This window comes from Rhizophagus irregularis, chromosome 6 (genome assembly GCF_026210795.1).
Source record: "Rhizophagus irregularis chromosome 6, complete sequence".
Lineage (NCBI taxonomy): Eukaryota > Fungi > Glomeromycota > Glomeromycetes > Glomerales > Glomeraceae > Rhizophagus > Rhizophagus irregularis.
The window spans coordinates 204,943-230,835 of record NC_089434.1 but is presented as its reverse complement, the minus strand read 5'-3'; the positions used below and the strand labels follow the sequence as shown (position 1 = coordinate 230,835).

Here is a 25,893-nt window from a genome sequence, read left to right as displayed (position 1 = left end):
TTAACACCGCCGAACGTGCTAAGGCTAAGAATGATTTTGAGAAGGACTTCTATAAACTCATGAATAATAGTGTATTTGGTAAAACTATGGAAAATCTCAGGAAACGTGTACGTGTCTCAGTAGTACAACCCCAAACCCATCCCAAGAAATATAAAAAGCTTACCTCAGATCCTGCATTCAAGGGTCGTAAAATATTCTCAGAAAATCTTGTTGCAATCCACCGACTAAAAGTGGAGGTAATGCTTAACCGTCCAACATATGTGGGTATGAGTGTACTTGACCTCTCAAAGCTCTGTATGTATCAATTCTACTATGATACTCTTAAAGTACGATATGGTGAAAAAATCCAGTTATGTTATACAGACACAGACTCACTTCTTGTACAAATCCAAACTGAGGATATCAATGCAGACCTCATAGATATGGCAGACCAATTTGACTTCAGTGATTATCCTAAAGATCATCCTGTACGAAAAGCATTAGGTGATAAGACTAACATAAATATGAAAATCCCAGGGAAATTTAAGGATGAATGTAATGGAGCAGTTATAGCAGAATTTATTGGCCTCCGTCCCAAAATGTACTCCATTCTCAAGGTAGGGGATGAGACTACCAATCCAAAACATGGTATCCGTAAAGCTAAAGGTGTCCCCTCAAAGGTAGTTAAAAAAGAGTTCCACCCATGAGCGGTATAATAAGGCACTCTTTCGATCCTAAACATAATGATACAGTCACCTTTTTAGAGCAATCCGATCTGATAGACATGCCATAAATGTTATAGAAATGTCGAAGGTGGGGTTATCCCCTATGGATGATAAAAAATGGATTGCACAAGATAATATCACAATGTATGCACATGGAGATTATAGGATACCACAACTTGAAAAATTAATATAATATATGAGTAGGAGGCAGCATAGTATCAGATGGCACAACTAATAATTCTTCTCGAGTAAATATTTTTTTAGGTCCATCAGATAACCTATATATAACCGGCTGTCCATCAACAACTGTGGAAGATTCAATTGTATAAACTTTAGTAGACCATATTGGATCAGTTGCACGTCTCCTACCTCGGTAATCTGAGCTATCAAGTAAGTATCTCACAAGAGAATCTGCCGGTAAACGTATTTCTTCTGCACCTACAGGTCTATCCTTCCGAATTTTTGAAGGTAGTGCATACACTTGATCTTTCTGGATTGCCTCAACTGGAGACATACCTAGCAGACGAGTATTAGAATTATTTAGCTCATTCACAATATCAGAAAGGTTCTTAACCCAGGCAGTATTCACACCTTCTGTAAGGAGTTCCTTTGCATCCTGTATTTTGAAAAGTTTCTCTGCTAAAGTTCGATTATACCGTTCAACAATAGCCTGACTCTTATGAGTAGTACCCACCCGAATACGCACACCTTTTTCATCCATTAATTGGATAACTTCATCCTTAAATTCTGATCCCCCATCTACTTGTAAAACTCTTGGCCAAATAAGCGGGCAGTCTGCTTTACTATAAATCTTTTTAAATGCCTTAGCAACACGTGCAGAGCTGCGATCTTCTAGAGGTACTGAAGCTTTATATTGGCTAGCAACATCTACAATATTCAAACAGTATTTATACAGCTTTCTATCTACAGTATCATAGGGCATATATAAGATATCTGCTTGATGATATATATTTGGTCGAGTAATCTTATTAAAAGAAACCTGTGGAACATACTTGGGTATAGGTGAGTGTATTTGCCATATAGCCTGTTTATGCAACCACTCTGTAATATCAGATATGTTAAAATCATGGCCCTCAGCTTGCACTTTAGCCCAAAGTTTTTCAGGAGTACGATAATATCCACATGGATGGTAATAGATTTGTTGAAGGATATAATTTTATTCGATTTGTTTATTAAATGTAGGGTCTATAAAAATCTGTGGAACTGGCAATGGAAGATACATCGTTAAAGACACAGATTACAAAGCTTGCACATACATTGCAATCACAAGAGCAATATATAAAATACCTGTATGGTGTAATCGAGGGTCATGAATCTGAGATAGAAGAACTTAGGCAAAAAAATGCTGAGTTGCGTGCAAAGCTTAAAAAAGCATTAGAAACGGCATCACTAAAGGAGGAAGGACTTCAAGCATTAGAACGTCAGCTGATTGAAGTTGATACTCTAAATATTCAACTTAAAGATCGAATAAAAGAACTTGCTAATAGACAACGGAAAAACATGGCAGCAATTCCTCCTGACCCTATTACAGAAATCTTAAATAATCGGACAACTATAGCAAATAGTGTAGCTGGTATTCGTATTCACCTTGATCGTACAACTATAGCAGCACACCCTCATATAAATCATTTATTTAACACTGCAAATGATAGTCTTGATGCCATTATCCGATATGCTAATGAGTTGCGAAATATTATAGAAGATCAAGATAATATGGAGGATAGACTTGAAGGTTTGTTAGATGATGCACATAACCGTGAAGAATATCTTAGACATGAACTTAATAATACACGTGCTACTATACTGAGAACAAGACGTACTTCATGAGGATGCATATGCAAATGAAGTGCGTCATCGCCAACATTGGGAAGTCCTTGCACAAAATACTCAGATCCAATTGGCTAACATCCAGGCTCAATATGCTAACAGTCAAATCCAACTAGCTAATGTCCAGAGAGAACGTGATGAGAGTAGAAGAAATGCTCATAGATTATTACAGCGCTATAATACTGAAATAGAACGAAGTAGAAGGCGGGCTAATGGTATCATTCAGCAAGCTCGAGCATGGAGAGGGCAATTTTTAAACTGTCACAATCATGGTCAAAATTTGCAAAATCAGGTCAATAATTTGAATCAATAGATTCTAGCATTACAAAATAACCCTCCGGTAATACAACAACCGATAATGGCAGGATATGCACCTAAAAAATTTAGAGGAGCATCTGGTGAAGATCCAGAACTTTGGCTTCAAGAATTCAGGCAATGGTGTGAGTCTGCTGGACTTGATCCTGCTGCTAATGCTAGAACCTCGTGTTAGGATTCGTAGGTCTTTGAGACTTTACTTGAAGATGATGCTAGAGATTGGTATGAAACACATATCAAAGGAAAAAATTGGGAATGTGTAAATCTTCTGGATAATACTGGTGTGGCCAATCTTGCTGCTTTTAATGCTTTGAATAATGGCGCTATACAGGCTGTAGCGGCGAATCAATTTCGTGGAGGGGCTGGTGTATTACATGGACAAGCAGCTGCAGTTAATACTATTACTGGTGCTAATTTTATACCTGATCATACTGTATGGGATGAAGATTGGTCAATAGCCGAGGTCGTCCTACTGATATAGCTGTTAATAATCCTAATGCTAATAATGGAGGTACAATTGTGGCTCCTGGAATACGTATTGGACAATTAATATATCGTTTTAAGCATTACTTCCCTACTATAACATCTGAAAAGTCTAAGCTTGCATTTAATGCTATTGTTCAGGGTAGTGATACTGTAAGCCGATTCTATTCTAAATTACGAAGAATGGTTAGACTTGCATATCCAACTCTTCCAGAGGTAAATCAGAATGAATTAGTACGGCAACAGTTCTTAAATAGTCTTTCCAGTGAAAATAAGTTGGATGCGCGACGTATTGGTTTAGAAAATTCAGTTGCATCTATTCTGAATAAATTGGAAGAAGTTGAGAAATACAGGACAGATATGCCACCTACTCCTATAGTTACATATCAGGGTCCAACTTTAGCAGATATTGAGAATCTTATAAATTCTAAAATTCCTATGACTACGGCTAGATCATCTGCAGTACCAGTACCATCTTCTAGTCCATTTTCAAGTCCTCAAAATGATACATCATTTCAGAGATTACTTGCTTTAGCATATAAATTAGGTCTTCCAAGAGATATTGATATAAGTAAAGTAACCCTTAGTGATCTTGAAATATTTATTGATACAGAACTTAATAAAAATTTACCATCTGACCATATTTACCGTGGTAATCAGGTATTTGGTATAAGTTCAGGTACATGCAAACCAAAGAAATCAAAGAAATGCTCAAGTTGTGGAAAATCTGGTCATACTAAGAGTTCCTGTCCAAAATCTAAGAAGGGAAAGAGGAAAACAAATTATGCACATGACTCCTCTGATTCCTCTAACTCTTCTGACGCCTCTGACTCCTCTGACTCCTCTGATAGTGATTCAGACTCTGGACATGCCTGCTATGGATTAAAAAAAAAGCCTACAGAAAGGAAACGTGTAGATAAAAAGCCTACTGATAAGAAAAAATCACAACTTGAAAGGCAGCGTATTATCTTTGAGGTTTTTATACAACTCTTAAAGCTTCTGGTTCAATCCTTCGTTAATGCTGTACCAAAAGAGACTGTTATATCTGCTTACAATGCTCTGAATGCTGAATTCATTAATTATAAAGAACCAGTACTCAGTCAGCTTAAAGGAGAACCCTCGATAAAAACACGTGAAAAAGTTTGGGATAATGTTAAGGACCTTTTCACATCTATCCTTCATCCTATGATTTCGGTTGTAACTAATAGTATGGCTGCAAATTTAATCCGTAAAAATGATGATGTTATATGTAATAATGACTTATGGTCTTCTATAGCAGGTATTGGAATTGTTAACCGCAAGTCTGCTAGTGATGTAGTCACTATTAAGACCAAAGTAGTCGCACCTGAGAGTGAAAAATCTTTAGTTATTCCTACGACAATTTTCGATACTGGTTCTGATAGTTCTCTGATATCTAACAATATTGTAAAAGCGCCTAAATCTTGATGTTGATAGAAGTAATGCTCCTGACCTTAGTGGTGTTGCAACAAAATCTGATACTATTGGGACAGTATATGGTCTTGGTATTCTTGTATATGATGGGGAGAACTCTAAAAAAATTGAAGATGACTTCATGGTTGTTAAGAGTGATAAGGACTTTTTATTACTGGGTGTACCTTGGATTGATTGTGCTAATGTCATTCTAGATTTCCAAAATCGGCAACTGACCATCCCTCTATCATCACGTAAAAAAATTACCATTCCAATTTCTTTACATAAACGGAAAACTAACGTGACTTCCTTGCAGATGGATACTATCGACTTAAAAAAAATTTACACTCTCGAGGAAGATTAACCTGTCATCTATGTAGAGCAAGTTTTGACTTTCCCTCTAAGTTAAAGCGTCATCTTGCTAGGAAAAATCCATGTGTTTTCCAAACTTCTGCGGTAATGATGGGCAGTGGCGGGCAGTAACATGGCAGTGCCCAAATTTTTTCGGCAGTGACAGGCAGTAACAGGGCAGTGCCCAAATTTTTTGGCAGTGATTAGCCTTTACAAATATTACATTTGCCATGTTACTCTGATTTCTAGGTCTTTACGGGTTTCTATGAGTTTTTCAATGGCATTTCTATTTTTAAAATATCGACTATATCTGATATCTATCATTCGAAGGTTTGGTAATATATGCAGAATTTCACTTAGCAAATCTCTAACGTCACCTTTTCCACCATTGTATTGATAATCTATTATGCTAAGTTCCTGGATATTGGGGCAAGCTTGTAGCATTTTTACAATACAGATAGGCCATAAAAATACTCCATCCATATTAAGCTTTCTGATATATTTTCCACATACTGTCCCTGGTTTTGTGAGATGTTTGTACATTTGGAACTCCTTAATATTATAGCGGTTATAAAGGTCTGTTTCACCCCATAGGAGAGAGTTTGCTACTACAGCCCATTTTCGACACACTAATGCATAATTGCAAAGATAATGCCAACGGGAGTAATTACCTTCATATGAAGTTTTGAATATCTTTTCTAAAAGTTCGAAAGATAAGCTATTGTTTGTCATGGTATCTCATATGAGATATTGATGAAGAAGTTTTATTTAATTAGATTTTTCTTAGGATAAAATAATTTGAACATTTCTTTTCTATCAATAGAAAAAACCAGACATGCTTACTTTTAGTGAACTTACTCCATCTCTTACTGTTACTGAATTTAAGATCAATGTTGAAGGGCTTGATTACACCGTACTTGGTCATAAGCTTGAACCTACTAAGGATGTTATTGCCATTAATAGCAACTTTATTCATAAAGCTTTTGAGGGTTATGAACAGTACTTGTCTAAACCAAAAGGTGAGAGGCGATGCAGACGAAGTACACCTGACAATCCATTAAATAGACGGCGACGTACTGGGGATGGTAGCACTTTTAATGCTTGCATTGAGTTTGTTATCATTTTAGCTGATTCTGTACATACCATTCGTTATTTTCCTAGATCTGGTAGTATACAAGTTTTCGGGTCTTTTGATCCTGTTGCTATCTTCTTACGTTACCTTTCTGAATGTTCCCTACCTGAGTTTTCTTCTGTAGAACTTGTGGGTGGAAATAAGGCTCTCCTGTGTAATTACAAATTTGTGATTAATATCGGGAGTAATAAGTTTATTCATCTTTCTACCTTAGCATATGCTTTAGAATCTGTAGATGGTATTCGTGAGATTCTCCCCTTTCCGATAAAGTATATTAAGAATGATGCGGGTGATATTCATTCTAAAATTGTTATAGTCTTCACATCAAAGATTCGGGTACATATCTGGCCTAAATCTGGTAAGGTTAATATATTTGGCACTAAGACTGAATTGGCTGCTGATATGATTTATAAGTTCTTACAGAAGTTGTTTTCTAATCCGAATGATTTTGGGGATTTTATTTGTGATGTACCTATTCCAGATTGTGAGAGGTAAAAAATGGTTTTACTGGGAACTAGAAACCCTCTATTTGTAAAATCCAGCAATCACATTCCTGGCTTCTTATTGGTATAAGACATTCGTCACATAGAGTTATAGCCAACTCATTTTTTAGTCTATTCAGCTGACTCTCGGTGGTCGGTGCAAGATTCTGATAGTATTCATTGAATTCATTCTGCATGCTCTACTTCATCTATGTCTTCATCTGTGTCTTCATCTGTGTCTTCGTCCATATCTTCATCTCCTTTAATATGGTAGATGCTAAATTCATTTCTATATTCATCATTAGGATTCGTGAATATTCTTTGTATATTGTAATCTATAATGTTGAATGTTGTAGGTTTCTTTTTTGATAATATTTCTACTAAGTCTAATAATGCATATGCTAATTCTTTATCCTCTGAGAAGTTCTTAATGATATCTGAAAATCTTTCATATATTGCCATCTCATCTGGTAGAATAGAATATCTTATTCGTGATAAAAGTGATGGATGTATCCATATATCATCACCTTCTAACATCTCATCAAATATTTCTACTAGCTCTTCTAATCCAGATACTAACATACTTTCTTTGCTAAATTCAGAATCTAAAGCTTTTAAATATGCTATATCTAAATACCACATTATTTCCTTTACCCATTCTTCTATGTTGAGTTCAAACTGGCCTAGTATACGTCTTAGTGATGGTCTGTATTGTGACATCTTGTAAACCTTTTATATATGAATCTTTTATTCAATTACATTTTTTCTCGGTATAAGGGAAATTGCTTGCCTTGCTATTCCGCTCTATTGACTCCATGGCTGGTTTCCTGGATGGGTTAATACTTCCTTACTTTTTTTGGCTCTGTTGGCTTTGAAATCCTATTTCTTGTTCGGTTGGGGGTAAGTAGGTGAAAATATTAATAAATGATTTAGATTATGAAATAAGTAGGATATAAGTAGGTGAAAATATTAATAAACGGTTTAGATTATGAGATAAGTAGGTAAAAATATAAAAAAGGTGATTTAGGTTATAAAATATGTAGCATATAAGTAGGTGAAAATATTAATAAACGGTTTAGATTATGAGATAAGTAGGTGAGCCAGAATTGGCATTTTCATACTACTAGGTGGTACAAATTTTTTTTATGTTAAAAGTCAAAATCATATTTAATTAATAAAAATAAATTTGACGCTCAATCATAAAATTTACTAGTAATACAACCAAATTTAATAATGATATTCATTTTTAAAATTTGCTGATCAGAAAAATATACCATATATAAAAATAAAAATTGACATTCTAAATATACTTTTTACTTTTAAGTAAAGTAGTAGAGAAAATGAAATTACATATAATATTAATTTTGACAGCTTTATAATAAGTACACATCTAGTTTAATTTTAGAAATCTTAAAAAAAAATACATAATTTAGAAATTTTAATATGAAAAATATTTGTTAAAAAAGAAACAACATTTTTTCAATAAAATTACTGATGTTTTCTAAGTAAAATAAAAAAAAAAATAGCAGGTTATTTAGTGTAGTTTATTATATATAACAGTTTAAAAATAAAATATAAAAAATAATACTAAAATTTTATCATATAGAAATATTCAATTATTTCATCATCCAGTGGTCATACAAGATTATACAATAGCTCATTAGATTTATCTCATCAAGGCACATTCAATGGTACTAGTATATGTCCATAACATTAATATATAACAAGTAATAGTAATTTAAAGATTTATGAAATTTTATTGATAATTTATTATTTGTTGATGTTAAAGACATAAATTTGATTCATGATGTAATAAATCTAAAAACTTTAATTAATTTTTATGATTACTTAATGGCAAGTAATTATTATTTATGGTTTTTTAAAGTTTTAGGCAAATTTGCTATACAATTTTTTTTTTAATAATTTAACCATTAGCAACTTTTTGCTTATATGTAAAGTCTAAATCGACCTTCTAAACTTTCTTTTCAAGCTTAATAAAAGTTGTAAAGAAAAATGAAATATGTAATATATGTAAAATTCAGACTTCTAGAATATATAAATAAGAAACGCAATGCGATTAACTCTTTAAAATTTCATAAATTTTGCTAATTTTTACAAATGGGGATACGCACAGCAAAACAAGGGGATAGGATCTAAAAATTTTTTTTTGAGATTTCATTACAACTGTAATTTTTGGATAAATTGGAGCATAATTATCATATAAACTTAAGAAATTTTTTTTTGAGGCTATCCCCTTGTTTTGCTGTGCTTATCCCCAAATGTAAAAATTCATTTATAAGACAACTATTCCAAAAAATGATTTATATGAAAAAATAATATTTTTAATATAAACTTTATGATGTTTTCTATGCAAAAATAAAAAAAAATCTAGGTTAATTATTGGAATTTCGCATATATAATTAATTAAATAATGTTGAAAATTGCATGCAATTTTGCATGCAATTTTTTTTAATAATTTAACTATTAGCAACTTTTTATTTATATATAAGGCCTAAATTGGTCTTTTAAATCTTCTTTTAAGCTTAATAAAAGTTGTATAATGAGGTGAAATATATAACATATATAAAATTTGGACTTTTAGGATATATAGATGAGAAACGCGATGTGATTAACTTTGTAAAATTTCATAAATTTTGCCAATTTTTACAAATGCAAAAATTTATCTATAAGGCAACTATACAAAAAAATGATTTAAATAATAAAATAATATTTTTAATATAATATTTATGATGTTTTCTATACAAAAATAAAAAAAAATCTAGGTTAATTATTGGAATTTCGTATATAATTAATTAAATAATATTGAAAATTACGTACAAATTTGCACACAAAGCAGCCGTTTATGACTAAATAATATAATTATATTATTTAGTCATAAACGGCTTAGACTAGGTTATTTAGTAATAAAATAATCTAACTATAACTAAATAATCTAAGTATGACTATAAATAATCTAAATATAATTAAATAATCTAAGTATGACTATAAATAATCTAAATATAACTAAATAATTTAAATATATCTAAATAATCTAAAGTTAATAACCTAAATATGATTAAATACTCTAACTAAATAACCTGTTTGAGACAATTTTGTATACCTAGTTATTTTTCTTACTATATTCCTTCCCTTTGAATCCGCTTTTCTTTAGCTTTTTCCCATTTATTATTTGTGATCATGTGATTAAATAACCTAAATATTACTGTTACTAAATAATCAAAATGTACCTATTTTTGTTTGGTTCTCTGCGCCAATAATCGTTTTCTAATATAATTTATGTTATTGGGGTTCTATGGTTGATTGGTTATTAAATTCTATGTTGGAGGTCCAGCCTGTCTGCAATTATTTGGATTCTAAGTTTTATGATGAAGTTTTTGCCATTCTGCGCCTCTTTGGTTGCCTGTTAAGGATTCGAGGGTGCTTTTCTTTTTTACCTATTTTGTTATTTATCAAAATGCTGAAATATGGTAAAAAAATATCATGTTAGGTGGTGCAGTAGATCTGCGATTAATTTTGGCCGGCACTATATCATAATTTTGGCCGATCTTTTGGGCATGTGATTCGAGGATCCAGCTTAGTACCATGATGGTGACTTAATAGTGTCCTGGAACTTCTGTGAAGCTGTCATGGAACTAGCGAGGAACCATCATGGAAGTGTTATGGAATGTCAGCTTGGATGTCGACTTCTTATACCCAAAGTTCTGACCGAAATTGTGGAATAATGCTGGCCGGTACTGCGCCAGACACGTGATACTATTCCATCACCAGAACAGCCATTCATAGTTACGGGCTAGTAACGGGAACATTTCTGGAACATTTCTGGAATCCAATATATATGCATTTGTATCACATATTTTTGTATCCATATATTTCTGAAATCTTCCACAGCTCCAGTCTGGCGGATGGTTGGTTAGTAAAGAATTGGAGGTGCAATATGTAAACATATTTTTGAGATGGATTTCGTTCTAAAAATTCCGTCCTAGTTGTCTAAGTTATTGGGTCAACTAGGACGGGAAGCTAGACGGGTTTTGATATGGGAGAAAAGCTTCTTTCTTTGATCTAACTTGTTCTTATATACTATATCCTAGTGTCCCTAGTGTCCCTAGTAAAAGTAAAGTTGTAGGAAAAAATTCGAAACTTTTCCTATGCTACATATGTATGCTATTTGTATGTCATTTGTATGCTATTTTTTGAGCGTCACTAGTGTCATAAGTTTCATATACTAAATGCCCTTAATGCAAGAACTATGACATGTTCATTATGCTTTTTGAGATTATTAGGCTATTTTATTTCTTTCTTGATTACTGTCACTAGTGTCACAAGTAAAAGAGTAATAAATTCTAGGAAAAAAATCAAAAATTTTCTATGCTATCCTAATGCTATATATGTATCGTGATATAGTATATGTATGATATATATGTGGTGTATATATGCTATAAAAAATAAAAAAAAGTTAGGATTTGGCCGATTTTTCCAGTGACGTCTATGCCACCTGTGACACTCATCAAGAAAACTTTCTTTCGGCCTAGAATTCCTAAAGAGCTTATCATCTGCGTCACAAGCTTCTGTCACAAGTTTTTTTTCTAGTGACAAGTTGTATCATTTTCGTTTACCTCTAAATTACCTACCAGTATCTCCGCCGAAGCTAAGTCTACCATCCTTTTCCGATGGTATTGTTCCCTTTTACGGTGCTTTCTAGCATGATCATCGCAATATCCATATCCGGAATAAGATAATTTTTCACATTCTTTGCAAAATACCTGAGAAGGAGAATTGCGATGAATAAAACATCCTTCCGGATGGTAGCATCCTCGATTGCAAATCTTACCACTCCTGTGGATATAAGTACATCGATAAAATACCATTTTTAATAACTATGGATTGTTGATTTATGTATCGATCTATATAGTTCAGAATTAATTTTCATTTTAAACTTTTTTCTCCCAGAGTATATAGTTTCTCTCGAACTGTATATTTGCGATATAATATCATGACCGAACAATCCTCGCTTTCAGAGTTCTTCGACGCCTCCGCCCTTTTTCACCCAGAGGCTGAAAAAGAAAAAACATCATTGGGTCAGGTAATCAGATATGGCGGTGAGAATTACTTGGCGGGTTTCTCAACCCGTAACAAATTAGCTATGAGAAATGATGAGGGGTCAACTTCAACTCTCAAAGTTGAGATAGCGAATCATCGAGATATTCCATTCGTGTCATACGACATAGAAGAAGCCAAAGAGAATGTTAATAAAATCCCCCATTATGTTCTTCGAATCTATGGACATCTCGTTAATGGCCAGAAGGCAGTCGTCACCATTACTGGTATCAAGGTATTTTTCGATATTCGCGTTCCTGAAAATGCAAGTATTCCTAAATTCTGGTCCAAAATAAAGCACTTACTCGCTACTGAAAAAGACAGCCAGGGGAATAGAGTAAACATGAATCTGATCCGAAGGGAGTGCATAAAGGCATATCCTATTCGTGGCTACCATGCGGAAAAAAAGTCTTATCTTCGCATCATTGCACCTAATAAAGATATAAGGTTCACTGCTCTCGATATCATTTCAAATTATAATTCGAAGGTCGATCAAGAAAATAGGATAGAAACCGCTTCAGATGATACGGGCACATATTACCGTAAAGTCGCAAGAGAGTATAGAATACCACTTTCTGGATGGGGGTTAATAAGCGACTACAAATATAATTTCAGTGCACCTTATTATGCGAAATCCCAACATTGTCCGCATGCATTTTATGTTCACATTGGTAATTTCCAACCCATAGTTGATTTTGGACCACTTTATAAAATTTATCCATCTTCTCTCTTTTCTCGTGACCGAGCATTAGTTCTAACATGGGACATAGAAATATACGATTCGCGTGGGTTAGGTAATGTCCCACAAGCAGAAAATGATACAGCTCAAGTTTTTATGATCTGTATGACAGTTCACTGGAAAGACGACCCGAAACCACTAGAACAGATATGTCTTGTTGACGTTGAGACGGCACCAGACCCAGACTGGATTACTATTATATGTGGAAACCAAGCCAATGTATTAAAAGCTTTCGCTTTATGCTGGAAATCTTTTGCTCCAGACATCCAGCTCGGTTTTAATGACTCTGGTTATGATTGGCCCTTTATCGTAGAAAAGGCCACCAAGTTAAATGTTTTCGACTGGATGGTCCAACAAATGTCAGCAAATCCGTATAAGACAGCCAATACTCAATCCACTCTCACTTGGAATTATTTCGGTGGAACTGGAAAGCCACTAAGCAGTGGTTACTTCCATAGGGACCAATGGGCGAAGAAAACGGATAGGAATTTCAGAAAAACAGAAGGTCGCGAATCTATTAATATTAAAATCAATCCCTCTTTGACTTTCGAATCCTCCTTTCTTAAACTTCTGGGGTGTGTACCGATCGATGTTCGCGCAAGTTTTATGCAACTTCACCCCCGCTCTGAGAAAACATCACTAAAATACTTCTTAGAAAAATATGGTCTCGATGGTAAAGCCGATATGCCCATGAGCAAATTATGGAAGTATTATTCGGAAGCGAAAGACAGGGCTTTCGACTCTTCCAAAAAACATATGCATGAAATCGTAAATTATTGTGTTATAGATGCTTTACGTTGTCAGGAGCTCATGGTCAAATCTAATGTTATAAATGATTACAGAGAGGTGGCCTCAATCGCTCATATATCATTATTCGACTCACATTATTATGCTATAGGAACGAAAGTATCCAATCTCTTAGGCGCTGAAGCTTGGACGCAGGACATTTTATACACCACGAAAATTTCCAATCAGAAAGCATCTGGGAAGTTTCCAGGAGCGTATGTGTTCCCGCCAGAAAAGGGTCTTGAAAATAAGCGCCCTGTCACTGGTTTAGACTTTAGATCCTTGTATCCTAGCATAATTATGACTTACAACCTCTCACCCGAGAAGATGGTCTCAACACTTTCGGAAGTAGATAAGTTAAAGAGAGAGAATAAAGTGCTTCACAGTATCGAGTTCAAGTATGGCGGTAAACCTGTGCGAGCCTGGACCATACGGCATGGAAATAAATCTGATCAGGAAGGTCTATTTACAAAAATATTGAAAAATCTGCTCAATATACGGAATGAATTAAAGGCCCAACTTAAAGTTCTCAGAAAGAAAAAGGAATATATGGGGAAAGTTAAAAGTAAAATGGATTTAGCTGGCGGATCTTTCCTGGTAGTGGATGCAATCAAAGATGTTCTATCCTCTGTAAAAAATACTGAGAGGCACGCAGAGATGACCAAGATCCTAAGTCCCTTTATTGTTCCGGAGGAGCGCTCTGATGGAGCTGATTTATCATATGATGATTTTATGAAAGAATATAGTTCTATTTGTTTTGAATACAATTCTTTAAATTCGAAGCAGAAGGCGATTAAATTATATATGAATTCGTTCTATGGTGTGACCGGCCAAAGTGATTCCCCGTTCTATACACTAGCACTTGCTGGGGGTGTTACTTCAGCTGGGCGAGAGAATATCAAACTCGTCGCAGAATTCGTGAAAAAGAAGGGTTTTGGGATAAAATACGGGGATACTGATTCCCTATATCTCACTTGCCCAGATTCTTGTTATGAGAAATGTGATCTGGCCTACAATGGCGGGAAAGGCACAATTTCGAAACTAGAGTATTGGACCGAAATGGTCACAATTACTATGGGCGTAATGGAGAAATTGCGTAATGAAGTAAACAGTTTTCTTAGGCTAAAAACCAGATCGGGTTATCTCGAAATGGCTTATGAAGAAGTGCTATTCCCAGTAGTCTTCACTGGGAAGAAAAAATATTTTGGCACCAAGCATGAAGATGCAGTAAACTTCGGTCTGAAGGATCCTTTCATAAGAGGAATTGATACTGTGAAACAGGGCATATCCCAGCTTTTTAAAACCATAGGTGAGCGGATTATGAGTGAAGTCAGGGATATCAACAACGAGCGCTCTCTCCATAAAATTGTTGAGGATGTTCTCAGGGATGCTATAATCAATCCCAACCAATGGAATTTCGAGCAGTTTATAGAGACTGATGCATGGAAACCCGATAAAGACAACAAAGCCGTTCAGCGATTTATGGTACGAATGCAAGGGAAATATGATAGTAAAATCCCAGTACCAGGTGGACGCTTTAGTTATATAGTGGCCCACCCCGAGACCACTTTCGATTTGTATGGCAGAAAGCTAAAACCAACTAAAGGCGAAAAAATGGAATTCGCCGATATAGCTAAGGAATTGGGAAAGGAACTAGATTTATACCATTATTTCGAAAAAACTATTATTGGCCTTTGTGCCCGATTTATCATGTACGACAAGAAGTATGAGCCAGAACCCTCAAGTCGAATCATGCGAATCGAAGACCCAGATGAGAAATATAAGCAAATTGATGACTACGCTCAAAACAAGGCCAAGTCATGGCTTGAAGGATTCGTAAAAGAAAATATCATAGTCAATGGTGTTACTTCCAAGATGATGGAATCTCGTGGGATTGCTTACAAGCGTGCTTACAGAACTGCGGTCAAAAAGGCACAAGAAATGTTGTATCAAAAGATAGAGTACTTATACGAAATATTTCATGGCGAATGGCTTAGCTACGAGATTTTTATGGTAAGTAACCCTATCGAGGTATTATGGGAGAAATTTATGAAATGCGCTAGGAAAATTTCAAAAGATAAAAACCTCTTGGTAGATGACAAAATGAAGGAAAAAATATGCTCTGAATTTGCTCGATATCCTAGTGAGCTTGTAAAATGCATTGAAGAGTATAATTTATTCTTTCACAAATTGGTCTATCATATGCGTTACAAAGAGCATGTATCAATTTCAGAAGAAATCGGACCAGTCTCATCCATGCGAAAAAATGAGATAATTGCTAACCTACCAGCCTTACCTCACATATCAGAAATTGGAGCGCTAGACGAGATTAGTAATTTATGGTATTTCCATCTTGAGGATGTGACTGAAAGTACTTATTAGATAGGTTATATTGTCAAGTTTTCTTAGCTGAAATTACCACACCTCTGCTAGAATACTTGCAACATTATTTATGACCGCATATTTTTTTCTCGTGCAATAATACTAGCTAACTTCAATTCCTATAATCGATCTTCCGACCCTGAACATGAGAGATCCATCCCTCCGATCATACAGCCCGACCTCGGATATGCCCGGAGATAATTATTAGTATTTTGCATATCAAAGTTTACGAAAAATCCACATATTTTAAAGATAAGCTTTATTGGTATAATGGCCGAACTACGTGACCAAGTTTCCCAGTACATAGGCTTCGAACCCAACAAAATCCATTTCCCAATCACAGAAGAGGATAGACAGGAATTTTGTAAAATAATAGCTGATCAGGAGAAAATGACAGACATTGTAATGGAAGACTATCGATTTTTACAACACCATGGGCATAATGGTAAGAGAGGTGACCGGATTCATATTGGATGGTTATTAGGATGTACGGTAGCCGATGCTGAAAAGATCTTAATTAATCCGCCCAAAGATTTAGCAGAAACGATATTGTCTCATATCGAAAAAAGATTCGAAGAAGTTCCACTAGCTCCAGTACTTATACGGTAATCGATTAGGATTTGAGATAATAAAAATCCGGTCTATGTTCTCTATTTATATAATTTTCGTAGGTGAAAAATTGGTTACTTTTTTTCTGTGAATTCCGCCATTTCCTGACCATGAAGTATATAATTGTAATAAGTACTAGGGTAAGTATAGAATATATTAACATAGACGACATCGAGGAACTCGCAATGATAGGAGCAGTCACCGGTAAAGATACTGCTTCTGCACCACCTACAGAAATTATTTGGGACGAAGGATTAAAAGTGGAAAGGGTCCCTTCAGGATCAAGTTGCGATGAATCATTCATAGGCGGGGGTGGAGTATCTACTTCATTATTTTTCTTTGACGCTAACTGGTCCCTGAGGGACCTATTTTCATCTATTAACTTTAATCGCCCCGAAGACAGAATATCTATTTCCCGTTTGTACATACTATCTGATGACTCTTTCCCTTTTTCCATACATTCTATTTCATATTCTTTTGAATTAAGGTCCTCCTTTATCTGTTCTAATTCAAGCCTGAGAGAATCGATTTCTTTGGGATCAGTTTGGACCGGCTCCTCTAGAAGTCCTCCCACTGCATTCGAATCATGGAGCACCTGTTCTAGTTTTAAGTCATCCAACTTACCTTCCAATTCACGTACTTTAGTTTCAAGAGAAAGAATCTTGGTCTTGTCGGCGGACGAAGCTTTCCGGGCTAAAGTCCCCTCTCTTTTCAGTGTTTTAATCTTAGATTTGAGCGATTGGATTTCGGCAGTATATTTGGCTTCAAGCTCACGTTGACTCTCAGTATGAGACTTTCGTTCAGAAATAAGTTGGGATCTAACTTTAGTAGTGGATGCAATTAATTGGCTAGCTTTATTTTCAAACTCCTTTTCTCGCTCATTGTACTTATCTACCAGCTTTTCGCTAAGATCATTAATTTCGGCTTTAGATTTAATAGTGGAATATAATTTTTCTTTAAACTCTTGCTCATATGTACCACCAAGTCGTTGTCCGACCCCCTTAAAGGAATCATTATCTTTATTATTGATATTTTTCAAGGTATATACATTGGTCATAGCCTTTTTTTTTCGGCTTAGTTGCTAATATAAAAAATGTGTCTAAAAATTTCTGGACTGAATCTACCGAAAATATATTGATAGTACTGAATATACCGAATATATCGGATGGATCGAATGTACCGAATCTACCAAAAATAAATCGATAATATCGAACAAAAATTGATTGAATATCGAAATTATATTGAAAATACACCGATAATTTTTCGAAAGATTTTTTTATATCTATCTGTAAAAAATGCTTCGGTATCTACGTTCAGATGTGACCCCCCTATCAGCTGAAGATATTCAGGATATTATTAAAGCTAAAAATTCAATGAAGCGAGCATCGGAAGCCATGGCTAACAAGTACAAAATATCATCATGACGGGTATATCAAATATGGAGAGGAGCCCATCCACAAATAGATCCTAAAGACATAAATCGATTTTCGGAAGAACCTGGTTCGCCTCAGCAAGCAGACCCTGTGGAATGTAATGTTATTTCTGGAAGTAAGGTAAAAAAGTTTGGAGGAAAAAAAACTAAGTCTAAATCCATTCGTATCTCTGAATTACCTGTTATTCAGACACCACTAGCTTCAATAAGCTCAAAAAGTTTAAATATAAGCAATGAGGAATTAAAAGCATTTTGTGAGAAAGAAGATAAGAGAGGCGAAAAAATCACAGAAGAAATGAATAGGATACTAGCCACGTAAAAGATATTTTTCATTTAGTTCATTATAACGTAATAACAACTCCTCACATGATTCATTGAGATTTTCTTTAGACTTAAGAGTGTTATATAACATTCTTTCAAGCTCCTCATAACTCACTTTTTTTTTAATGTCACATCTGCATCCAAGTCCTGTGAAATCTTGTCTGGAGCTGGCAGATCATCACATTCGGGAGTAGTCCTCACACAATTCACCTCGAGCTTATTCTTGATCTTATGCATAGTCACTGGGATGATATAATCCTTTCCATTAAGAGGGATCTTTAGCTCGTTAGTAGCCCAATCCACTGCGCATCCATATTTCTTTAGGAGTTGATTAGAAAATATTAGCGTTGGCTTGTGATAATCCACAACTACAAAATCTTCATAAATGATGCATCCAGGAGCTAGAGTAATGGGCAGATTGCGGACAATACCAATAGATTCAATCGGGACAGTAGCTACACCGCTAAGATCATGTTTTTCAGATTTATCTATTTTGTCCTTAGTACGATCAACAATGTTTTTTGTTATAATTGGAGGCTCAGCTCCGGAGTCTAGAGTCATGGCTGGAATCTTCAAGCGCCTGATTTTGCACTTTATAGTGGCAACACTGGTTTTCGGCTCCTTCTTCTTGACGAAGTCAATCTCCATAGGATCATCTAAAGACTCCTCTTCCAGACTGGACTCATCCGAATCTTTTGAAGATGATGATACATCATTTTGGGATACTATCTTTGCCTCCGTAGAAGCCACTATCTGTTTGGACGCAATGAGACCAGAATCTTGAAAAAAATGTGAGGGGAAGATTAGTTTAAGCTCACTATGAAGGACTTTACGAATAGTCTCCTCTAGTGGTATTTCTCTCAGCTTGGCACTAGACATCTCTTTAGAGGATAATTTCTCGGATTCACTCCCCTTCTTCACTTTTTTTTTGTCTTGGCAATATTAACAGTAATATCGCCTCCAGAATCGGAAGAATCATCTGAACTTGAATCAGAATCAGAACTATCGTTAGATGAGGTATTGGAAGAAGAATCTGAATCTGAATCTGGTTCTATAGTGAGATTAACCTTACCCTTTTTAGACTTCTTACTTTTCTTTTTCTTCTTTACAGAGCACTTACGAGAAGTGTGTCCAAATCTACCGCACTTAGAACATTTCTTAATGGCACTTTTAACGGCGGATTTGATAGCATTTATTGTGGCACTATTTAGTGTCATGCCAGCCATACTGTCAGTAATATCATCCACAGGATCATAATTATAATCATCGCTAGGGGCTACGCTACCTTTCCCTCTTAATAGTTCACTTAAAAATCGTCTAATAATAAGGTCTTCCCCTCTCTTATTGGCCGATTTTTTACTATTATCTAGAGTCTTAGTTGCTCGAGACATAGTCTCTTGAAAGGATTTAGCTATGGCTTCTTGTAAATCAGCCTTAGTGATATTTTCCTGACCAGAAGAAGATACCGGTGATAGATTTGGCACCGATTGTTGTAACGCCTGAATCCTACTATTTACAATCCTATCAATATCTTCTGTAGTAATATTCTGGTGGGCAGGCGCTTTTGGTTTTGTCTTGATAATTGGCTGGTTATAAATATCCTCACCCAGAAGCAAATTATTCCTTTCTGTTTCAATCTTCCTTGAGCGTGCTCAACTATCAATTTATCATTTAAAGGTCTGTTTAAACCCAGTCGTTTCATTTCCAGCTTGTTTTCAGGAGTCAAGCCACGTATAAATTGTATTCTTTTTTTACGATCAGATATTCGAGCCCAGCTAGCATATTTATTTATCTTTCTATAGTAATTTCTAACTGAATCAGATCCTTGAGTCAAAGTGCCAAAGATCAATTCCTGTTGCTCTCGAACAACTGTAGGATAATTCCTTTTAAACCAATAGATGACCTGACTAATATTGATATCAGGAAGGACTATATGATTGTTATTATTTAAAGCTCCATTCGGGGCATTGGTTGCTGTACCAGCATCGACGGGACACCCACCAGCAAGAGACCAATCTTCATCTGCGTGAACATTATGTGCTGGGATAACTGTAGCGCCAGTAGCTCCAGCTGGCAATCCTGGTGGTGGAGTACCATCAGGCGCATTAATCATGGCGGCCGTTATGTTAGCATTATTTAGGGCCACTACAGCGGCCATATTTGCTAAAGCATTCCCACATCTTACATGATTCAATCGCCATTTTTTACCTTTAAGCTTATCTTCAGCCCAACGTGATGCCTCATCTGTCAAGCAGGACCAGAATAGCTCTAAAGCTCTCTGTTTACCACCTGCATTAGCAGTAGTGATATTGGCCGCCGTAAGATAGAGTCTGTAATCTTTTATGAATTCATCTATATCTTCATCCGCTCTACCTGAGAATCTTTTTGGTGCATATCCTGCCATCCTTAAATGTGGAAGATTATTTTGTAATGCGAATATTTGTCCTTGCAAATTTAAATTATTCTGGCGTTCTGCTTGGGTCTTATTTTTCCATTTCTCATATCGCTCATATAACCTGTCTCGATTAAATTCTAACAGATCTATATCCCCTCTACTTAGCTGTAAGTGGTGGGTATTTCGCTGATACAATAATTGTAAGGCAAATTTTTCTTGTATCAGTACACCTATACGGGTTTGCTTTCTTGCTATATTAGCTATCATTCTATTTATCTGGTTTTGAGCATTGGTCCGCAACTGATGGAGATCACCAATAACATTAGCCATCCCACCTTCAGCAAGATCTCTTCGCGTAATAGCAAGATCTCGCTCACCTTCTGCATCATAGCGCCTTCTTTGCTCACGGACTAAATCCTGATGCAAATTATTCTCTTTTCGACGTATCTACCTTGTCGCCCTTTTTATTTGGTCTATTAGAATATCTCTGGTCGTTGTCCTATTATTTAGATAACCATCTATAGCATTTGCTAGCTCTGTGATTGTGGCCATATTATCATCAGAATTATACAAGTCCGGAGAATTACCTCTTTCCGGTGAATTTTTTCGTGATGAGATAGTCCTGATCCAGCATCGCAATTTCTTTACCTGCTCCTCGGAATCTACTAACAGACTCTCTATACTAGAAATATGTTTTTCATTATCACGAATATCCTTCTTAGCTTGATATAGTTGCTTTTTTAGGCTGGAGATTTCGGATTTTAGCTCTGCTATCTCCTCTTTCGAAGCATTCTCAAGACGTTCTATCTCACCGTTAAGAGTTTGGATTTCTTGTTCACAATGGACACATTCACGTTCCAGCTCCCTGATCTGCTTTTCATTTTGGCAGTTATTATCAACTTCTGCTTGCAATTCACTATGAAGATGGTAGTTCTCCTCCTTCAACTCAGCTTTATATTCTTCACATGTTCTTCTCTGCCTTGGATGGGGCCTCCGAAATGCCATTCTTTTTTGTGATTATAAAAGAGAATCAGAATGAGCCAACCACAAATCTTGATAGACCCTATTGAGGCTCAGAGAATTGAAAAAAATATCATATTGCGTGGAATATATTATCACCCAACTGGCTATCATTCTAATCCCAAATCGTTAAGAGATGCATGTAAAAAAGAGGGGTACCAATTCCGCCTAAGTGAATGTAAAGATTTTTTAGAAAATCAGCAATCACACCAAATCTATATGCCCCCACCAAAACATATCCCTAGAGTCAGTTATGGGAAAATAACACGACCAAATTGTGTCCACCAGTGCGATATAATGTTCCTTACCCACGATTACTACAAAGGTAAGACCTATAAAGCGGTACTTAATATAATAGACTGCGCTTCCCGATATAAGACTTCGGTTCCACTCACATCGAAGAAAAGTTCAGAAGTCACTAAAGCATTTAAAAGAAAATATGGAGATCGAAATAACCCATTAACTTGGCCAAAACTTCTTCAATGTGATAATGGGCGAGAATGGATGGGCGAGACCTCTAGGCTAATGCAAGAGCATAATGTCACTATTCGAGTGATTGGTCCATATTCCCATCGAGGTAATGGAATGGTGGAACGTTTCAATAAGACAGAAGGGGAAATGCTCTATAAAATTCAGTATGCTGTTGAGTCTATATCTTCTGATCCAAGATTAATAAGAACACGGGTTAGGCATTTGCCAAAGGTTGTCGATTACCTAAACAATTACCCCACACGCCTTATTAGAGCTCAAAATGGGGATTAGCGCCTTCAGAAGCCATTTTATTGGAAGAGGTTGAATCTAAGCCATCAATATCATCAAAGCGACCTATTGGCAAAGATGAAATAACTTTGAAGAAAGGTGATTCAGTTCGCTATCTTCTTGCAAATGCTGAATGGGAGGGAGGAATGGAGAATCAGAAAAGGGCTACAGACCCCATATACTCGCCTTCTATTCATAAAATCCGAAAAAATGTGGTCTCTAAAAAGGAGCCTGTCCTATATTATCTCGGGAGTGATGACAATGAATTTGCTCCAAAGCGGGGATTTGTGCGAGAAGAACTCATGCATTTGACTCGTGATCCTGAGCTTCCCCCTCAAAGAATATTATCTGTAAATTTCGTTTATGTCTCCTCTATCAATAGCGAGTTTGATCATGCTAAAGATTATGCCAGAAGACGTGGTGGTCAGTGCACAGGAAGGACTGGTCAAATAAATGATCATGATGTATATCTTTGGTCTTGCGAAAATGGTGTACACCAGTGGGAGTATCCACTAAAATATATCATGAAAAAATTCGAGTGGTGCCCTCTATGCCATCATACTACCGAAAGAACTGTACGATATATTTTTAAGGATCTACTAGGCAAGAAATTTCCACCATGTAGGGCTAAGTTCTTAGATGGACTACACTTGGATGGATATAATGAGGAATTGCGTCTTACTTTCGAATACCATGGCCCTCAACACTATCATCACAATAGCCTATATCATCGGGAGAATGAAACTTTAGAAATACAAAAGATTCGTGATCAGAAGAAGCGGGATATATGCAAGAAGCAAAATATATGCCTTATCGAAATTCCATATACCGCTGATCTCCTATCCTATATCAGGCATACTCTAATCGAGAAAGGGTTCTTACCAAAGCAATAAGTCGCATGATTTGGGAAACAATGTTCGGACATTTTATAGTATATAGTAATTCAGTGACCCATCACAATGAGAAGAATGGAATATTATATTTATCATCTCGATGAGGTTAAAAGTATGAAGAACACCAATCACCCTGCAAGTCCTGCATTTCCTTTTCGTCTGTTAATCTGCGGTGGATCTGATAGTGGAAAGACCAATATGATCCTTAATCTTCTTCTTGGTAATAAAATCCAGCGATTACATAAGAAAAGAAAAGGGGAAAGATATGTCAAGAATGATGATCTGGTCCTTATCGGAAGCATATTCATGAACCGAAATGGGTATTGGTCAAAAACTGCTATAAGATATTTGCAAATGCTCCAGAAGCAACTCGGGAGAATGTTACATTTCGGGCCTTAAAGGCGAACGCTATTCCAGATGTAACTAAGTTTTCCTCAGACAGAAATACAGTTGTTGTCTTTGAGGACCTTTGCGCTGAATCAAAAAAGATTCAGGATCAGATTGTCCCATATTTCATTAGCGGGCGACATCAAGGAATATCGAGCATATATGTGAGTCAGAAGTATACGCAAACTCCTAAAATAATCCGTGAAAATATTACGCATTTAGCCCTATGTCGAGGGAGTGGTAGTCGGGACGATATTAGTCGTATTGTGCACCAATACACAGATAATCCAAAAAAAGCATCCAAAATTATTGACAAACATCTGCGGGATCGGAATTTCGTGGTCTTCGATTTTACTAGACCAGTAGATGATCCATTAGCGATTAGGCTAGGTTGGGATACGCCATTAATATTGAATGAGTAGAATCTGACTTCATAGATGCCAGCTCTTTTTCTGCCTCCTGTAACTGCAACTTCAGATCCTCAATTCTGCCTCGTAATTTCTTATTTGCATTAACCCGCTCCCTATATTCCTTTTCTATGTCATGCATAAATTTCTCAAAAGTTCGTCTATTATAATCGATCAGGTGCTGGGATAGTACTTTAAGCTCATTCATAACCTGGCGATTATTCTCTTCTTCATGATCATGCTTTAGTGTCTGGTTCGAAGAACCCCGCCAGGTACTATCATCAGTTTGGGTTCCATTATCTGCAACGTATATAGTTGATATTTCTTTGAATGGTAATAATGTTGGGCACTCCGGCCAACTTTGAGTTCGTTTCTGGCGCATTAATCTTTTCTGATATCTAATAGCTTCATGTTTTAAAAACGACTCTACAATTGGATTAATTTCACTGGCCTCTTTCTCAGATAATGGATTACGCTTCCGTGATGTGAGACGAATCCATGCCTCATTTATTATGGAAGCTGGTAACTTAGCTAGCAATTCAGAATATGCTTGGTTAAATGCCATTATATATTTATACATGGCGCAAAAAAAATGGAATTCCATGAAATTTCAAAAAAATAGACCACCAGGATCAGTTTTATTATAATACAAATAATACATTTATGGCCTTTTTATAAATAAGAAGAGACACGCTAGATGGATCAAAAATTTATGTCACACATGCCTAGGCCATAAGGTGTGAACAATATATTATTTTATTAAGGCAATATTCGAGATCTGGGTTAAGGACTAATCTAGAAAATTTGGCAGGTGATACATTTCATCTATAGTGCCTTCGACCAATTTTACTAGGCGATCATGTATGTAGATTATTTAGCATAAAAAATAAAGAATAAGTTATACATTGCGCTTTTAGCTAAATGATATTAATCTTCAATAGTCTATAATTAATATATTTCTCAGTCGTTAAACAAATGTGATTTTTGTACCATCTCTCAATCTTAATGCGGGCTGATTAAGATGGTCTATAGATGGTAATAAGTTATTTTGTTTAGCATACCGAGATGAGATAAATATTTCGCTTGTATTACTTTTGGAATTTGATGATTGATGTGAAATTGGCGAAACCATTTCTTGTCTGGCAGGTGAAATATAAGCTGGCTCGAAACTTGGAGCACTTGGCATAATATTTTCAGCTATAGTCATTTTATCCTGCTTATATGTTTCATAGCTTGTCAAACATGCATCATGATCATATGATACGGATGCCAATTTATCCTTCTCTGAGTGTGAAAAAGATTGGGATGCAAGTTCCAATTGGAGACGTTTAATATTTGCCTCTTCCTCTAATATGTATTGCTTATATTGCCAGATCTGAAATTCCCTCCTATCAATAGACTTGAGAATTTCTTTTCTTCTTGCATGTTCATTCGAAATACTATTTCCAGAAATGCATCTCTTCAAGTGGTTATCTCGACAGGTTGAGGCATGACCACCACGTCCATTTTCAGATATGAAAACTAAGGAGTCACATACACTACAATATATGTAATTTGATGGAAGACCATGAACTCTATCACTTCTTTCAATTAAATTTCCATACATCGTAATATATCCATTCTTAGAAAGGATTCCCCTGGAATAGTTCTCTTCTAGTATTTTCCTAAATGGATTACGGATACGAGAGCACCACATTTCTGGTGTTTCGTGATCATGTCTTATTGTTAAAGGGCCTAATCTATCAAGTATATCTATATATTTGTTAAAGTTTATATCACCATAGCGTACAGAAATTAGCTTATATTCGGCTCTACTATCTAAATCCATAATGGACTAATGGTGTTTAATAGATTATAATAGATATAGCGATTATATAGTTAATAGCTGATTAACAGGGATTA

General features: G+C 35.6%; 6 protein-coding genes across 6 annotated transcripts; 1 reads left to right on the top strand and 5 right to left on the bottom strand.

The window, feature by feature from the left end:
- Positions 1–6,932: 6,932 nt before the first annotated feature.
- On the bottom strand, positions 6,933–7,466 carry OCT59_025847 (uncharacterized protein; the record flags this gene model as incomplete). The annotated part of the gene is made up of 1 exon (XM_066142764.1): positions 6,933–7,466. The coding sequence occupies one exon, from the start codon at positions 7,464–7,466 to the stop codon at positions 6,933–6,935; it is 534 nt and encodes a 177-aa protein (XP_065992344.1).
- Positions 7,467–16,409: 8,943 nt separating this feature from the next.
- On the bottom strand, positions 16,410–17,434 carry OCT59_025846 (uncharacterized protein; the record flags this gene model as incomplete). Its single annotated transcript, XM_066142763.1, has 2 exons — positions 16,410–16,418; positions 16,610–17,434. 2 exons carry the CDS (start codon positions 17,432–17,434, stop codon positions 16,410–16,412), a joined length of 834 nt encoding a protein of 277 aa, XP_065992343.1.
- An 807-nt stretch (positions 17,435–18,241) lies between these two features.
- On the bottom strand, positions 18,242–19,009 carry OCT59_025845 (uncharacterized protein; the record flags this gene model as incomplete). The annotated part of the gene is made up of 1 exon (XM_066142762.1): positions 18,242–19,009. One exon carries the CDS (start codon positions 19,007–19,009, stop codon positions 18,242–18,244), a length of 768 nt encoding a protein of 255 aa, XP_065992342.1.
- A 38-nt stretch (positions 19,010–19,047) lies between these two features.
- OCT59_025844 (uncharacterized protein) lies at positions 19,048–20,534 on the bottom strand (the record flags this gene model as incomplete). The annotated part of the gene is made up of 2 exons (XM_066142761.1): positions 19,048–19,677; positions 19,737–20,534. 2 exons carry the CDS (start codon positions 20,532–20,534, stop codon positions 19,048–19,050), a joined length of 1,428 nt encoding a protein of 475 aa, XP_065992341.1.
- Positions 20,535–22,163: 1,629 nt separating this feature from the next.
- On the top strand, positions 22,164–23,301 carry OCT59_025843 (uncharacterized protein; the record flags this gene model as incomplete). The annotated part of the gene is made up of 3 exons (XM_066142760.1): positions 22,164–22,229; positions 22,289–22,879; positions 23,158–23,301. 3 exons carry the CDS (start codon positions 22,164–22,166, stop codon positions 23,299–23,301), a joined length of 801 nt encoding a protein of 266 aa, XP_065992340.1.
- A 1,657-nt stretch (positions 23,302–24,958) lies between these two features.
- OCT59_025842 (uncharacterized protein) lies at positions 24,959–25,819 on the bottom strand (the record flags this gene model as incomplete). The annotated part of the gene is made up of 1 exon (XM_025321783.2): positions 24,959–25,819. One exon carries the CDS (start codon positions 25,817–25,819, stop codon positions 24,959–24,961), a length of 861 nt encoding a protein of 286 aa, XP_025167958.1.
- Positions 25,820–25,893: the final 74 nt, after the last annotated feature.